The sequence below is a fragment of the Coregonus clupeaformis genome, unplaced genomic scaffold (assembly GCF_020615455.1).
Source record: "Coregonus clupeaformis isolate EN_2021a unplaced genomic scaffold, ASM2061545v1 scaf1202, whole genome shotgun sequence".
Classification (NCBI taxonomy): Eukaryota; Metazoa; Chordata; class Actinopteri; order Salmoniformes; family Salmonidae; genus Coregonus; species Coregonus clupeaformis.
The window spans coordinates 45,208-62,640 of record NW_025534656.1 but is presented as its reverse complement, the minus strand read 5'-3'; the positions used below and the strand labels follow the sequence as shown (position 1 = coordinate 62,640).

The window sequence follows — 17,433 nt, the reverse complement described above, 5'->3', positions numbered from 1 at the left end:
CTGGCGTTACAAGCGCCATGCTCTACCAATTGAGCTACAGAGGATCACCACATATATTGCATTACCCATCTCATATGTATATACTGTATTCTATACTATCTATTGCATCTTAGCCTATGCCACTCTGATAATGACATTGGTCATCCATATATTTATATATTCTTATTCCATTCCTTTACTTAGATTTCTGTGTATTAGATATCTGTTTTGGAACTGTTAGATATTACTTGCTAGATATTACTGCACTGTCAGACATAGAAGCACAAGCATTTCGCTACACTCGCAATAACATCTGCTAAGCATGTGTATGTGAACAATACATTTGATTTGATTTGATTTTGAAGACACATGTAAACCTTCACTATAAACACTATAACTTCTTACTGAAAACACATGTAAACCTTCACTATAAACACTATAACTTCTTACTGAAAACACATGTAAACCTTCACTATAAACACTATAACTGCTTACTGAAAACACATGTAAACCTTCACTATAAACACACGTCTTCCATTTTACTGTATATGTTGAGTGATGTTAAGCTTTAGACTAAAGGAAGCTCCCCGCGGTGCTCCCCATCCCATGATGCCATCTGTGAGCTGAACCACGTCATCCTCTACACCTTGTCAAGTTAATACTCAAACCCAACTGGACTATCGTGTGGACCAACACGCACAGCCTGTTGCATAATGATGAGTCCTAATGATGGTCCACAGACCCAATAAATCATATATACAGTAGCAACCACATAGCAACAAAAGTTACTACACTTAAGACATTTTCTCAATCTATGCAAAAACAAACAGCAAAAGTGGGAATCTTGCTCTAAAGAACGATGACGATCAACAATAATTACTTAATACAATTTACTTTAAAATGAGATGGATGAGTATAACAAGACCATTACCAGTCATTGACAAAATACATACGTAAGGCATAAAGAACTACCTATAACCATACCTGCACTAAGCAATAGAATGCTCCAAATCCATACTTCCACTTGCAGCATTGCGACCAGTTTACGAGTTTCCCACCAATAACTACACGCTCGTCTAGATGTCAACTACCACTGAGTGTTCAATCCCATTGTGACCATAGGTCATCATAGTAGCCGGCAGTCCCTGTCCTCTGGTCTCTATCCATGCACAACTGAACACAGTGTTGAGTCCTTCTGCAGGCTGGAGTCCAGGAAGCCAGATCCTCAGGATTAACACTAATGCAATTAGCGCCTTCTTACAGAGTGAACACTGGTGACTGCCTGGGGGGAGTCAATTATAGAACAGTGTTTGGAGACACAGCCACTAGTCTTACCTGCTGGGCCTTATCACAGGTCTGCATAAGGAGCAGGATGAATAGAATATTCCTCTTTTGTAAGAGAAGAGCGCTAATGCGTGAATGGGTGAAAACTGTGAATAGGCCCAAGCTACAACCATACATATGGTCAGTACCTGTCATATAGTTATGAAACAGATTTGATCACTGGCGTTTGGGGGTGACCTAAATAATAGGCTGGACCAGTATCCATATTCATACTTATGGTTGTCATATTTTAGCATTTAGCAAATGAGAATGCATTAATTTGTTATGGGAGTGCCTAGCCTCATTGAGCAGAAATGTCAACCTTTAACAGTGATCAGAAATCATTCATAATGTGTTTCAATGGGACATTACCTGTGGTTCCTGGTTCATCATGTGTTTCAATGGGACATTGCCTGTGGTTCCTGGTTCATCATGTGTTTCAAATGGGACATTACCTGTGGTTCCTGGTTCATCATGTGTTTCAATGGGACATTACCTGTGGTTCCTGGTTCATCATGTGTTTCAATGGGACATTACCTGTGGTTCCTGGTTCATCATGTGTTTCAAATGGGACATTACCTGTGGTTCCTGGTTCATCATGTGTTTCAATGGGACATTACCTGTGGTTCCTGGTTCATCATGTGTTTCAAATGGGACATTACCTGTGGTTCCTGGTTCATCATGTGTTTCAAATGGGACATTACCTGTGGTTCCTGGTTCATCATGTGTTTCAAATGGGACATTACCTGTGGTTCCTGGTTCATCATGTGTTTCAATGGGACATTACCTGTGGTTCCTGGTTCATCATGTGTTTCAATGGGACATTACCTGTGGTTCCTGGTTCATCATGTGTTTCAAATGGGACATTACCTGTGGTTCCTGGTTCATCATGTGTTTCAATGGGACATTACCTGTGGTTCCTGGTGGGCAGCTGCATATGAAGCCTGCAGCTTGCTGTGGGTCGTAGTGGTCTGGAAGCAGAGGCTCTGAACCATACAGGCTCTGCCAGGACAGCTCTATACACCGGCCCCTGTACAGACAGGGGCTGCTGCTGCACTCACTCACATCCACCTCACACTGACGACCCTTGAACCCTTGGCAGGACACAGACAGAATGTAAGACATACAGGGGGATAGACAACACGCACACACACACACACACACACACACACCCCTCTATATTTCTCAGGATAACAAAGAACATTCCTCACATTGTGAGAACAGCAAATGTTTTTGTGTAATCCCTGTGGGCATTCGGGGGAGAGGTGTATTTTAGGCCTGAAACCCAGACACGCACTGTTCTAACTTTAGCCGCAGACAGGCAGACAGACAGAGACAGACAGACAGGCAGACAGACAGACAGACAGACAGGCAGACAGACAGACAGACAGACAGACAGACAGACAGACAGACAGACAGGCAGGCAGGCAGGCAGGCAGGCAGACAGGGCATTTACACAAGCTGCTGTGGCTGGGAGCCAGTAACTGATGCAAGCAGTAGAATCAGATTTTAAAAAACAGATAAAAATACACCTTATGAAACAGCGGGGACTGTGAAGAGACACACACACAGGCACAGACACATGATAAGACACGCACTCTACACACACGTACACATGGATGTTGTATTGTAAATATGTGATAGTGGAGTAGTGGCCTGAGGGAACACACTTAATGTCTTGTGAAAAGTGTTATGAAATGTAATGTCATGTAAAAAAAAAATGTTTTGTATTTAACTGCCTTAATGTTGCTGGACCCCAGGAAGAGTAGCTGCTGCCTTGGCAGGAACTAATGGGGATCCTTAATAAATACAAACACAAAATACCTCTTTGGCGAAAGTCTAGAGAGGGGCTGCAGGTGCCTACAGTTCTTTCTGTTCTGTGACTGTGTGACTGCACAGTACCTGGCCAGCAGTCACAGCTGTAGTTCCCCTCGTCCTCCAGACAGGTGGCACTGTTGAGGCAGGGCTGGGACGTGCATGGAGGTGCAGCAGTTTCACAGTGTCGTCCAGAGAAGGTGGTCTGGGAGCAGTCGCAGCTGTACCTGAATGATAAGGATTTTCAGTTACGGATCTTGCAGTTTCAGTGCCAATTACTTTTCCAATAAAAATTGAAGCTTTGCAGGCAAGCATTATGCAGGCGTTCTTGTTTTACTCCACACAAATAAATAAAAATCCCTCTCTCACACACACACAAACTACTTACCCATTCACCCTATCAATACACAGGGCCCCATTTTGGCATGGCTGGTGTTGGCACTCATCAACGTCGATTTCACAGCGGTCGCCCTGGAAACCGGGCATGCAGGTGCATGAGAAGCCGTTGACGTAGTCATGACAACTCCCGCCATTGAGGCAGGGCTGTGATTGACACTCGTCAATCTGGACCTCACAGGTGGCACCTGGAACATCAAACTTGGCCGTCAGAGGGTCTGTAATATGAGCTGTGGCCAAACCATCTGGACAGGTTAGTTAGAGAAACATGAAGGGGAATGTCAACATGCACCTGTTGGGATCATACGGAGAGTGAAATGATTTCATGTTAATAATAATAATAATATGCCATTTAGCAGACGCTTTTATCCAAAGCGACTTACAGTCATGCGTGCATACATTTTTGTGTATGGGTGGTCCCGGGGATCGAACCCACTACCTTGGCGTTACAAGCGCCGTGCTCTACCAGCTGAGCTACAGAGGACCACCATGTTGACTGGCTGACTGATCATCACGTACTGATAATTAGATGCTGTTTCCTTTACTCGTGTTGTTGTTAATGGTTATTTCTGTGTCAGTTTCCTGATCAAAAAAACAATGATAAAGTTCTATCATATTATTCTGAAGCCCAGACACAAGAGGTTGGTGGCACCTTCATTGGGGAGGACGGGCTCGTGGTAATGGCTGGAACGGAATCAGTGGAATGGTATCAAACACATGGTTTCTATGGTTTCTATGTGTTTGATGCCGTTCCATTCGCACCGTTCCAGACATTATTATGAGCCGTCCTCCCCTCAGCAGCCTCCACTGATCAATCATACTGTAAACCAGAACACAGGGTGATGGTGAGATTGGCCTTGGACAGGTGGCAAAATAGTAAACAGAGTAGATTTAACAAGATTAGTCATCTGAAAGTAGCCTTGTATTTAACCTTATCGTACCTAAAACGCTCTAAAGAGCTAGGATTACCCACAGATTATCTTTAATTAGCATTTCTCTCTATCTATAACTGGATGTCATAGAGTATGGAAAATATATAAATATACTGATTTCAGATCTTTGTATTTCTTCTTTTAAACTTCTTGCCCTAACACTCCTAACACTACACAGCTGATTCATATAATCCAAGCTTGATGATGAGTAGATTTTTTGAATCAGCTGTGTAGTGCTAGGGCAAAAACTCAAGTTTGGGAAACCCTGAGCTACAGCATAGAAGATGGTAGGGATAGATTGAGGACTAGTGTAATGAACTCAAACTGCCACTAGATGCCAACGTTGTACACTCATTAGGCCAGTGGTGCGTAATCTTCATCCCTCGATTGGAACACACCTGTTTCAACTAATCAAAGATATAATTAAAAGACTAGTTGATTACGAGGTGTGTTACTGCTTGGCTGGAGCAAAATCCTGCACCCACATGTGTAAGATTGGGCACCCCCTTGACCTGAACCATTTGGAGGTATTCTCCATACTTTTCACCTAACAATGGAGCAGAACCCTTTGCAACAGTTCAGGTTGCACGTCCCCGTTTCACTCATGTTTCAAAACATTTTCTCCCTGGAGGAGTAGTCTCTTCTCTCCGCTTACCTGTGAACCCCGGGCTGCAGAGGCAGGTGTACCTGCCCACCCTGTCTACGCAGGTGGCTCTGTTCCTGCAGGGCTGCGACACACACTCGTTCACCTCGATCTGGCAGCGCTCACCCTGGAACCCCGGCACGCAGAAACAAGAGTAACCATCACCACGGCTACGACAGATGGCCCGGTTGTAGCAGGGGTTGGGGGAACACTGGTCTGTTCCCGGGGCCACCGACCTCGCTTTCAGTGGAGATGCACCTGGGGACAGGAAGTCATGTTTTGATTGATTGTCTTTTTTTTGCGCTGTGTTTTTTTCCCCCACAAACAATAACAACCATACATAAACAAGAGACAACAAACAGACGCACACACATTTCAACAAACATCAACGACATCACACCTGCTCAGACCCACATGTTCACACCGCAACCATACACATCACATATGTCTCACAAGCACACTCCCCCTCGTCCTTCATCACCTGGAACTTTCCAGTGCTTGTAGCACTCCATGCCATATGGCAAAAAAATTTGCACTGTTCTTTTTTTCCTCTGTAGCCCACACCTTTTCAATATTTAAATAATCATGTATTTGATTCATCCGCCCATAACTTTTGGACTTTATAGCACTCCCAGAAGGCATTCATTATTGTTCGTTGTACACTTAAGACATGACTCTGCTGTTGTGCTGTAGAATTTTGTCTCCTGTATAATATATTCTATACATTAGTTAGAATTAAGCGTACATTTTTGTTAACAGTAATTTCATTAGTTATGTTCCAACATTCCCTCCATCTTGTGCCTATATCAGTTATTTTTAAGTCTTGATTCCAATAGTTTATATTTTGTTCTAAGACATTGTCAGTTGAATAGGCTCTCTGCAAGGTCTTGTATATCTTACCTGTCATATGAGTATCTTTTTCTGACTCAAATAGGATTCCCACAACATTGCTTACAGGTCAAAATGTAGTGATATAAAACTTTTAAGTTGCATATTTGAAAATGTGTACATTAGTCAGTCCAAACTTGCTTTTTAATTCTGTCATGGAAATATTTGTATTTCCTATTACCACATCATTTCATTTATCATTGAATTCTGAAAAGCTATCCAAGGATTGTTCCATAGGGGTGTGTTTTTAGGGAGTGATATTGGTTCTTGTAGAATTTGTTTCATTTTCCTCCATATTGTTATAGTGTTCTTAACTACAGTTAAAGTTGGAAGTTTACATACACCTTAGCCAAATACATTTAAAAACTCAGTTTTTCACAATTCCTGACATTTAATCCTAGTAAAAATTTCCTGTCTTAGGTCAGTTAGGATCACCACTTTTTCTTTTAAGACTGTGAAATGTCAGAATAATAGTAAAGAGAATGATTTATTTCAGCTTTTATTTCTTTCATCACATTCCCAGTGGGTCAGAAGTTTACATACACTCAATTAGTATTTGGGAGCATTGCCTTTAAATTGTTTAACTTGGGTCAAACGTTTCGGGTAGCCTTCCACAAGCTTCCCACAATAAGTTGGGTGAATTTTGGCCCATTCCTCCTGACAGAGCTGGTGTAACTGAGTCAGGTTTGTAGGCTTCCTTGCTCGCACACGCTTTTTCAGTTCTGCCCACAGATTTTCTATAGGATTGAGGTCAGCGCTTTGTGATGGCCACTCCAATACCTTGACTTTGTTGTCCTTAAGCCATTTTGCCACAACTTTGGAAGTATGCTTGGGGTCATTGTCCATTTGGAAGACCCATTTACATTTACATTTGCGACCAAGCTTTAACTTCCTGACTGATGTCTTGAGATGTTGCTTCAATATATCCACATAATTTTCCTTCCTCATGATGCCATCTATTTTGTGAAGTGCACCAGTCCCTCTTGCAGCAAAGCACCCCCACAGCATGATGCTGCTACCCCCGTGCTTCATGGTTGGGATGGGGTTCTGGCCAAACATAACGATGGTCATTATGGCCAAACAGTTATATTTTTCTTTCATCAGACCAGAGGACATTTCCCCAAAAAGTACAATCTTTGTCCCCATGTGCAGTTACAAACCGTAGTCTGGCTTTTTTATGGCGGATTTGAAGCAGTGGCTTCTTCCTTGCTGAGCGGCCTTTCAGGTTATGTCGATATAGGACTCGTTGTACTGTGGATATAGATACTTTTGTACCTGTTTCCTCCAGCATCTTCACAAGGTCCTTTGCTGTTGTTCTGGGATTGATTTGCACTTGTCGCACCAAAGTAAGTTAATCTCTAGGAAACAGAACACGTCTCCTTCCAGAGCGGTATGACGGCTGCACGGTCCCATGGTGTTTATACTTGAGTACTATTGTTTGTACAGATGAACGTGGTACCTTCAGGCGTTTTGGAAATTGCTCCCAAGGATGAACCAGACTTGTAGAGGTCTACAATTTTTTTTATCATAGGTACACGTCAACTATGACAGACAAAATGAGAAGAAAAAAAATCCAGAAAATCACATTGTAGGATTTTTAATGAATTTATTTGCAAATTATGGTGGAAAATAAGTATTTGGTCAATAACAAAACATTTTCTGTAAGTCTTCACAAGGTTTTCACACACTGTTGCTGGTATTTTGGCCCATTCCTCCATGCAGATCTCCTCTAGAGCAGTGATGTTTTGGGGCTGTCGCTGGGCAACACGGACTTTCAACTCCCCTCCAAAGATTTTCTATGGGGTTGAGATCTGGAGACTGGCTAGGCCACTCCAGGACCTTGAAATGCTTCTTACGAAGCCACTCCTTCGTTGCCCGGGCGGTGTGTTTGGGATCATTGTCATGCTGAAAGACCCAGCCACGTTTCATCTTCAATGCCCTTGCTGATGGAAGGAGGTTTTCACTCAAAATCTCATGATACATGGCCCCATTCATTCTTTCCTTTACACGGATCAGTCGTCCTGGTCCCTTTGCAAAAAAACAGCCCCAAAGCATGATGTTTCCACCCCCATGCTTCACAGTAGGTATGGTGTTCTTAGGATGCAACTCAGCATTCTTTGTCCTCCAAACACGACGAGTTGAGTTTTTACCAAAAAGTTATATTTTTGGTTTCATCTGACCATATGACATTCTCCCAATCCTCTTCTGGATCATCCAAATGCACTCTAGCAAACTTCAGACGGGCCTGGACATGTACTGGCTTAAGCAGGGGGACACGTCTGGCACTGCAGGATTTGAGTCCGTGGCGGCGTAGTGTGTTACTGATGGTAGTCTGGGCCAATTGTGCGCCGCCCTATGGGACTTCGGTTCACGGCCGGTTGTGATACAGCCTGGGATCGAACCCGGGTCCGCTGCGCCACTCGGGAGGCCCCGAGTTTTCAATATTAGTCAGGTATATCAGGAGATCGTCGGCAGCTAAGTTTAGTTTATATTCATGTTTACCAATACGGATACCCGTTATGTTTGGGTCCTGTCTAATTCTTTCTGCAAGCGGTTCAATTGCAAGTTTAAACATGAGGACATCCCTGTCTTGTACCCTTTTCTAAAGCAATTTCATCAGATAATGTATTATTTGTATATATTTTTGCTTTAGGACATTTATATAATATTTGTATGAAATGTATTATTTCAGCTGGAAAGTTGAATGCTTCCAAAGTTTTGAATTGAAAAGACGGTCAAAAGCCATTATTGATAAATCTACATCTTGTTTTTTAGAGTATTGTATTATACGGAAACATGTTCTTGCTTGTATTTGTTTGTAAGTGTCTATTTTCAATAAACCATGTTTGATTAATATGTAGTAATACTTTTGCTATTCTCTTGCTTATGAGTTTTGTTATGATTTTATTGTCGCAATTTATTAAACTTATGGGTCTGTAATCTGCAGGGGACGCTCCAGATTTTCCTGGTTTTAATATAACTGAAATAACTGTTTGTTACGAATATCAAAACATTTTTTATGGAAAGGCCATCCATCCCTGGTGCTTTCTCCACGCAAATATTTTAACAGTGCCTAACATTTATTTTTGGGTGATTGCCATTATTTATTTTTATCTGATGACATTTGCTTCAAGGTTATTGAGTCTAAGAAGGCTGTAGGATCAGTCCAACTATTTAATTCTGATTTATAGATTTTCATAGATCTTAAAAATTTTATTAATAGCATTGTTTCTAATTAAAGCATTTGTGTCCTTATCTTTTCAAATTAAACTGGTTTGGCACGTATTCATTTTGTGAGGGCTGCGAGGTGTTTACCAGGTTTATTTGCCAATAAATAGTATGCTTTATGTAAAGGATAAATGCAGACGTTCTGTACATTGGAAATAATAGACGACGCTGCGGGACAAGGCGGAGCCGAGTCCTTTGCAGAGTTAATTTTTCCAAGGTAATGTACAGAACGGTGGCATTTATCCTGCTTATACCACAGTTGCCAAAGAAAACAATACTTAAGCAAAAATGTACCGGTAGAAAATGTTTTTTTTGTTGATATTTACATTTTTTATAAGCAAATTCATACTTTCTCATCTTTTGGTTGCTATATTTATGGCCGCGACCCAGTTGTTCATTCTATATGTTCCGTTGCAATGCTCGCTGGTAACGTTCTTATCCCTTGCTTGCAAGCTAGCCAACTAGCTACGGCTACCACAGTCACAAACTTTGCAGCCAGAATAACAGTCAAGTAGCTGCATTTGCGTTTAAGCTGTTTTCTATTGACATTCATTTAGATACATGAATGATGATGCCTGATTTTGCCTGGCATAGCTAGAAAAGTTGGCATTTTTATCAGGACACTCGACACTGTTCATTACGATGAGGACGCATTGCATATCAAACACTAGGCTAGAAGCTACCTTAGCTAAATAGTTTGTTGCTAGCAAAGCTGCCAATATGACAACTGAATTAAAAAATATCAGATGTTGAAAACAGTTGCGTCATGACTGAAACAGTAGGGACTGGAGAAAATCATGTTCATCACTCAACACGGTTGTTAGGTCATCAGATGCTCCAAAAAAACAAGTCTCTGCAAAACCAAATCAATGCTGGAAGTTTTTCCTCGTTGAACCTGCGTTTACAATGTATCCAATTTCGGTTTGTGTGGTTGTTGTTTTTGCTTTCTATAACTTTGTACCAAGTACAGTCTGCATGTGTAGGCGCATATTGCGTCATGATTTCAAGGTGTCCTGATATCTTTTCCAACTGTCCTGTTATCTGGTTTTAATGCCCATTCTAGAATGCCCTTCTAGCCAATCAGAAACGAGTATTCAACAATGCTGTGGTATAATTTAGTTTATACCACAGCATTGTTGAATACTAGTTTCTGATAAGAACATTGCCAGCGAGCATGGCAACGGAACATAAAGATCGAACGACTGGGTCACGTCCATAACTATCAAACTAATCGAACGAACGACTGGGTCACGTCCATAACTATCAAACTAATCAAACGAACAACTGGGTCGCGTCTCTAGCAACCAAAAGATGACAAAAGCAACCAAAAGATGACAAAGTATGAATGAAAATATCAACAAAATAATGTTTTAGTATTGTTGTGTACTTTAGTATTGTTTTCTTTGGCAATTGTGGTATAAGCGGGATAAACGCCTCCGTTCTGTACATTGCCTTGGAAAAATAAACTCTGCTGCATTGTCCATTATTTTCAAGGTAATGTTCAGAGCATTGCAGTTTATCCCTTACTTAACCTGTAGTTGTTGTCTCTCTTCAAGAGTAAAATATCATATTCCTGCTTAAGTTCTGAAATTGTATTTTCTACTTTACCGTCAAAAAATTTTGGGGGGGCTTTTTCTAAGATAGTGATTTCTTTTCTAACACAAATTTAACTTGCAGAGTATGATATTATAATTCCCCTAATGTACGCCTTAAAAGCATCCCAAATTATGTCGGGGGTCGGCTTTTCTCTGTCCTCTATGTCTGCATTTGTAATGGTAAATGTCTTTATTTTTTCATTTACGTATTTAATCAATTTCAGGTCTTGAAGATACAGAATATGGAGAAGGAACAGAGTGTAATTACGTGTGTTTCTGTTATAGCACATGGGTGGGACACTCCAGACCTGGAGGGCCAAAGGTGTGCAGGCTTTAGTTCCGGACGTGCACTAAAATGTCTGATTCAACTAATAGTGATTGATCTTCAGGGAGAAATTGAAATACAGTACCAGTCAAAAGTTTGGACACACTTACTCATTCAAGGGTTTTTCTTTATTTTTAATATTTTCTACATTGTAGAATAATAGTGAAGACATCAAAACTATGAAATAACACATGTGGAATCATGTAGTAACCCCAAAAAAAAGTTAAACAAATCAAAATATATTTTATATTTGAGATTCTTCAAATAGCCACCCTTTGCCTTGATGACAGCTTTGCACACTCTTGGCATTTTCTCAACCAGCTTCACCTGGAATGCTTTTCCAACAGTCTTGAAGGAGTTCCCACATATGCTGAGCACTTGTTGGCTGCTTTTCCTTCACTCTGCCGTCCGACTCATCCCAAACCATCTCAATTGGGTTGAGGTCGGCGGATTGTGGAGGCCAGGTCATCTGATGCAGCAGTCCATCGCTCTCCTTCTTGGTAAAATAACCCTTAGGACACCCTGGAGGTGTGTTGGATCATTGTCCTGTTGAAAAACAAATGAGAGTCCCACTAAGCCCAAACTGATTGGGATGGCGTATCGCTGCAGAATGCTGTGGTAGCCATGCTGGTTAAGTGTGCCTTGAATTCTAAATAGATCAGACAGTGTCAACAGCAATGCACCCCCACACCATAACACCTCCTCCTCCATGCTTTACGGTGTGAACTACACATGCAGAGATCATCCGTTCACCCACACAGCGTCTCACAAAGACACGGCGGTTGGAACCAAAAATCTCCAATTTGGACTCCAGACCAAAGGACAGACTTCCACCGGTCTAATGTCCATTGCTCGTGTTTCTTGGCCCAAGCACATCTCTTCTTATTATTGATGTTTCTTTGCAGCAATTCGACCACGAAGGCCTGATTCACACAGTCCCCTCTGAACAGTTGATGTTGAGATGTGTCTGTGACTTGAACTCTATGAAGCATTTATTTTGGCTGCAATTTCTGAGGCTGGTAACTCTAATGAACTTATCCTCTGAAGCAGAGGTAACACTGGGTCTTCTATTCCTGTGGTGGTCCTCATGAGAGCCAGTTTCATCATAGCGCTTGATGGTTTTTGCGACTGCACTTGAAGAAACTTTCAAAGTTATTGAAATTTCCCGTATTGACTGACCTTCATGTCTTAAAGCAATGATGGACTGTCGTTTCTCTTTGCTTATTTGAGCTGTTCTTGCCATAATATGGACATGGTCTTTTACCAAATAGGGCTATCTTCTGTATACCCCCCTACCTTGTCACAACACAACTGATTGGCTGAAACACATTAACTTTAAGAAGGCACACCTGTTATTTGAAATGCATTCCAGGTGACTACCTCATGAAGCTGGTTGAGAGAATGCCAAGAGTGTGCAAAGCTGTCATCAAGGCAAAGAGTGACTATTTGAAGAATCTCAAATATAAAATATATATTTTGATTTGTTTCACACTTTTTTGGTTACTACATGATTCCATGTGTGTTATTTCATAGTTTTGATGTCTTCACTATTATTCTACAATGTAGAAAATAGTAAAAATAAAGAAAAACCCTTGAATGTGTAGGTGTGTCCAAACTTCTGACTGGTACTGTATGTCACAGCAGACTTACTATTCTGATAAACTGTATATTATTCTCAAGGTGTCTTTCATACATTCTCTGTCTCTTTTACAGTCTCGTACAAAATATGTCAGTACCACCAAAAAATACTTGATAAAGGGTCATTCCTTAGTGAGGATTAACTAAACGGGATTCATGTCTACTAATGTATTTTATTCTCTCAGCAGTGTGTTACAATGAGTCAAGCTTTGCATTGTCACACACAGCAATTGTGTCCTATAGCATATGACACCAAAGGCTCCCTCTCCTCCTGTGAAAACAGGCCTCCTCTCTCCCCATTCTCCATTCTCGTCTCCAGTACAAGGACGTTTGCAAACTTAATAGCCTCACAAAGCATCACAGCTGGCCTCCATGGCAACCAATTCCATGGTTCTGTTTCAGCATTCGCTCTTTCACCATGGCAACCGCAGGCGGACAGAAGTCAGTAATTTATCACCGCATTCATTCCTAGTATGGCCTCGGTGCGTCTACTTAATCACACAGCACAGCAGAGATTAACGACACAGCGCCTGCCAATCGCAGCTATATTTCTCCTCTTTTCATTAGTTTGGCTATAAACATGTTGCCTTGACTCATTAATGGATTATTCCATTCATGTGTTTGTCCAACACGTCTCCCAGGGGAGGGAGGAATTAACCAAATGGCTCCTCCTAATGCCCGGCTTACAGGAATATAGAACATCCACTCAGATGAACTGGTATCATGTACACTGTAGATCAGATCAAGGATGGCCAATCCTTCTCCTGGAGAGATAATTTTACGGTACCTCCGGTGTATTACAGCAGAGATGGAGCAAAAGCCTACGCTCTCCAGGACGATGTAGAGTATATTCTATAGCACCCATTTGAACCAGTAAACACTCACTCTGAGAGAGGTAGGTAACATTTACATTTCAGTCATTTAGCAGACGCTCTTATCCAGAGCGACTTACAGTTAGTGAATACATATATATATAAAAAAAAATTATACTGGCCCCCCGTGGGAATCGAACCCACAACCCTGGCGTTGCAAACGCCATGCTCTATCAACTGAGCTACATCCCTGCCAGCCATTCCCTCCCCCTACCCTGGACGACGCTGGGCTAATTGTGCGCCGCCCATGAGTCTCCCGGTCGCGGCCGGCTGCGACAGAGCCTGGATTCGAACCAGGATCTCTAGTGGCACAGTTAGCACTGCGATGCAGGGCCTTAGACCACTGCGCCACTCAGGAGTACTAGGTTAGTACATATACACACACTGGGGATGGAAGATATACCCTTCCTACTGTACAGGCATGCTGACTGTAAGATGTGGACTGTATAATCATTTATTCCTGATAATGGATTTCTAATTAGATGGATACAGACAAGTCACACATGGTGGAACGACCTCTGTGTTGTGGATAAGCTGGAGAGGAGTTGCCCAGGGCACAGAGCTCTGCGGTTATAGAGGCTCCAGAGGTACACAGAGAGGGTGTGTGTCTACGTGCGTGCATGTGTGGGTCCTTCACATTTCAGTTGAATGCACTCAGTTGTACAACTGACTAGGTATCCCCCTTTCCCTTTCCTTTACCTGCATATATATATGTGTGTGTGTGTGTGTGTGTGTGTGTGTGTGTATGTGTATGTGGTGTATGTGTATGTGTGTGTGTGTGTGTGTGTGTGTGTGTGTGTGTATGTGTGTGTGTATGTGTGTGTGTATGTGTGTGTGTGTATGTGTGTGTGTGTATGTGTATGTGTGTGTGTGTGTGTGTGTGTCAGGCGTCTAGGTGATAAACATGGGATCAGGTACAGGTCATTCTGGGGTAAATTATATAATAAATCCATTATGAGCTTGTTCTTTATTTAACTCCTACATAAAGTATAAACCACACATCCCTGTTCGGAGCACAAAGGGGTTACATTGCTGTTATTGGACAAACTGCTAAACTCATGTAATCAAACATTACACTCACCAGATCCTACATGTTACCAAACGAGACAGAACATTCCTGAACATTACATCTGACATAGAGATACACTGTAACAGAATAAAGATTCATCACTTCCGTCTCCTCATCCCTTAGCTCAGTGGTCACCAACCCTTTTTGAGTCGAGATCACTTTCTCAGTTAAAATGCAAGCTGAGATCTACGATTACATTTTTTATATTACTTTTAAAAAACATGAACCTATTTAACATGAACCTATTAAAAACAGTACTGTAGTAATGAGGTTTGTTCAGTAGGCTGCAGGCACAAAACATTCTCACCACATATTGTCTTTGCTTGAATTGCCCTGCCAATGCATTGTTGTTCTTCTCAGACCAACATTTGAGGTAGCCTATATGATCACACCGGTATTAGTTGTTGTATTATTTGTGAGGCACAGCTGAGTGAGCATAAATGTAAATAATCTGCTCTTTTTTTTTTTTATCGTACTGGGCTGATGTAGCCTGCCTGCATCTGATGGTCAGTCTCAGCGGAGGGAGAGGGCAGCAGACTAAAGGTCCGCCTCTCAACGTCCCTCCGCTCTCCCTTTCCTCCGCTGACACTGACCAAAAAGGGACACCATCATCCAGCTGATGGCGAAACTCGAATAGCACCGCATTATTTCTGCCTCATGCACAAATTCATGTTGTTCCTCCTATGAGCAGAGAAAGTGAAATATTCCTTGATATTAAAAAATATCCGTGCGGCTAATAGTGACAACGCAAGCCTATCGATACCCTTTCCTACTCATTCATTGAGCTGCAGTGCTGGTTGTAGCGCAAGTGGAAATAGGGAGAACACACATTTTATGGCTTATAAAAATGTTGAATAGAAAGTGTTGATAGTGCTGAGTAAAAACACGAACTCACTCATTAAAAACAGCAGCTCTTTGCTGTATTCGTGGACAGTCTCTCTCTAGTCATGGTTTTCAAATCTCACAGTATCAATTTAGCTGTAGCTTTCGTTTACACCTACTACGTTACTACAGACATGGTAATCTGAGCCATCCGATTGGCCAGCGGTAGGCCTATAGTGCACTTGATTTGCTCCCCCCGGTCCCGCCGGGAAGAGTTTGTACCTTCAGACATGTCAAATGGTTCAAAATGGGAACATGTCGCCTACCCGACGCGCACAGCAGCTGAATCGGGTGCACCTACCTCCAACAGCGCAAGATGAATTAAAAAACTAATAAAAAAAAACTTGGTTGGACTGGTTGGTGACCACTGCCTTGGCTGATACCATCTGTCATGTCTAGCTCCAGGATACGCACCAACGAGGGATGATATCAAAGACAAGGATTTCCCCAAACATGGCAACCCAACGTTGCCATAACCCCCCAGCAGAACCAATGGGACCAGATCATCAGCAGTGGCAGGCCGTGTAATGGATGGAATGCGTGTATGAAGGGACCCACAGCATTTAACACACAGAGGGGTGTGAAGTGCACACCTGTTTTCATTTTGGTACATTCCAGCAGGCCTTTCTCAAAGCTGGATATGACAATAAACGATGAATGGCCTGCCATGTTGTGGGTGTGCACTGCATGACGATCGTCTGAAGGTTTGGGATTTACAGAGTTCCATGTTATGCAGGTGACGCAACCATAAGGGTGTATCACATCAAGTTACACAGGAATTTATTGTGCCAAAAATCTTCGATTTCCAGTCCAGTCTAACTACAGATATGTATTGGTAAAATAGGTGAACAGATCAGTCAAATCTCTGACTGGAAAGGTGAGTGACTGTCAAAATGGTCAAATCAGACCAATCACGGACCTCCAAGTGTTTGTGGTGCAATCACACTTTCCACGGTGGACAACGGCACAACTTACTCACCCTCTCGCTCCCTTGTATCATTTGTGAAGGTCAATCAATTTCACAGAGAGCCTCCAGATTTTCACTAGAGCAGCTTATGAGTGTCTAGACCTCATCTCAGCATGACCCCGGTTGGGGGTTGGCGTCCAGGGGGGCTGGGGAAGGTATCGGGTGTCCAGCCATATGTCCACTATCACGGACTATCAGCTGGAAGTACGTAGATCCAAGGCAGATCAGACAGTGGATCACCCAGTGGGCATTACCAGCGCACACACACACACACACACTGGGCAAAAACTGGTTGAAACCACATCATTTCAACAACAAAAAAATGAATGTGAAATTCAAAAATTTTTTTCACCCAATGTTTAACCTAAATCCAATGACATTGTGAAATTTGTTTTTGATTTCACGTTGAATTCACATTAGTTGACAACTCAACCAAATGTAAATCAAAACTAGACGTTGAACTGACGTCTGAGCCCATTTGGACGCACACACCATCCAGGTCTCAAGCTGCCAACTGTGCAGCCACACATCTTGGCCTTGCCAACACTAACAGGTTGTTGACTGAGATGCCTTAATCAATCAATTAATCAGGAAATACATTTTTGCAGACACAATAACTGTTGCATGGCATTCATTTAAGAAACCACAGTCCCTTTATAAGACCGTGTTTTCCTGTGAGGCATATCAGTACCTTAAGATTCAACCACAAGCCTGTTGACTAATGATGCGTTCAAAACATAGCGCCGGCCAACCAAACATCCCCTCCCACAGCATGTAAGGCCTCTTTCATATGCTAATAGCGGTATAGCTTTTTGTTCAGTGCTATCTCTGTAGAAAGGCCCTTTCGTTTTGCAGCACATGTGGAGGGGAGATCTGAGCGG

General features: G+C 42.2%; 1 protein-coding gene across 1 annotated transcript in view; it reads right to left on the bottom strand.

Moving 5' to 3' along the window:
* Nucleotides 1-17,433, bottom strand: part of crb1 (crumbs cell polarity complex component 1) — a 49,130-nt gene that overhangs the window by 29,873 nt on the left and 1,824 nt on the right. The window contains exons 2-5 of the mRNA XM_041840533.2: nucleotides 5,101-5,346; nucleotides 3,506-3,701; nucleotides 3,205-3,344; nucleotides 2,214-2,396 (exon numbers count right to left, since the gene is read on the bottom strand). Of these exons, the coding sequence (XP_041696467.1) occupies nucleotides 2,214-2,396; nucleotides 3,205-3,344; nucleotides 3,506-3,701; nucleotides 5,101-5,346 (765 nt within the window). The remainder of the gene's footprint in view (nucleotides 1-2,213; nucleotides 2,397-3,204; nucleotides 3,345-3,505; nucleotides 3,702-5,100; nucleotides 5,347-17,433) is intronic.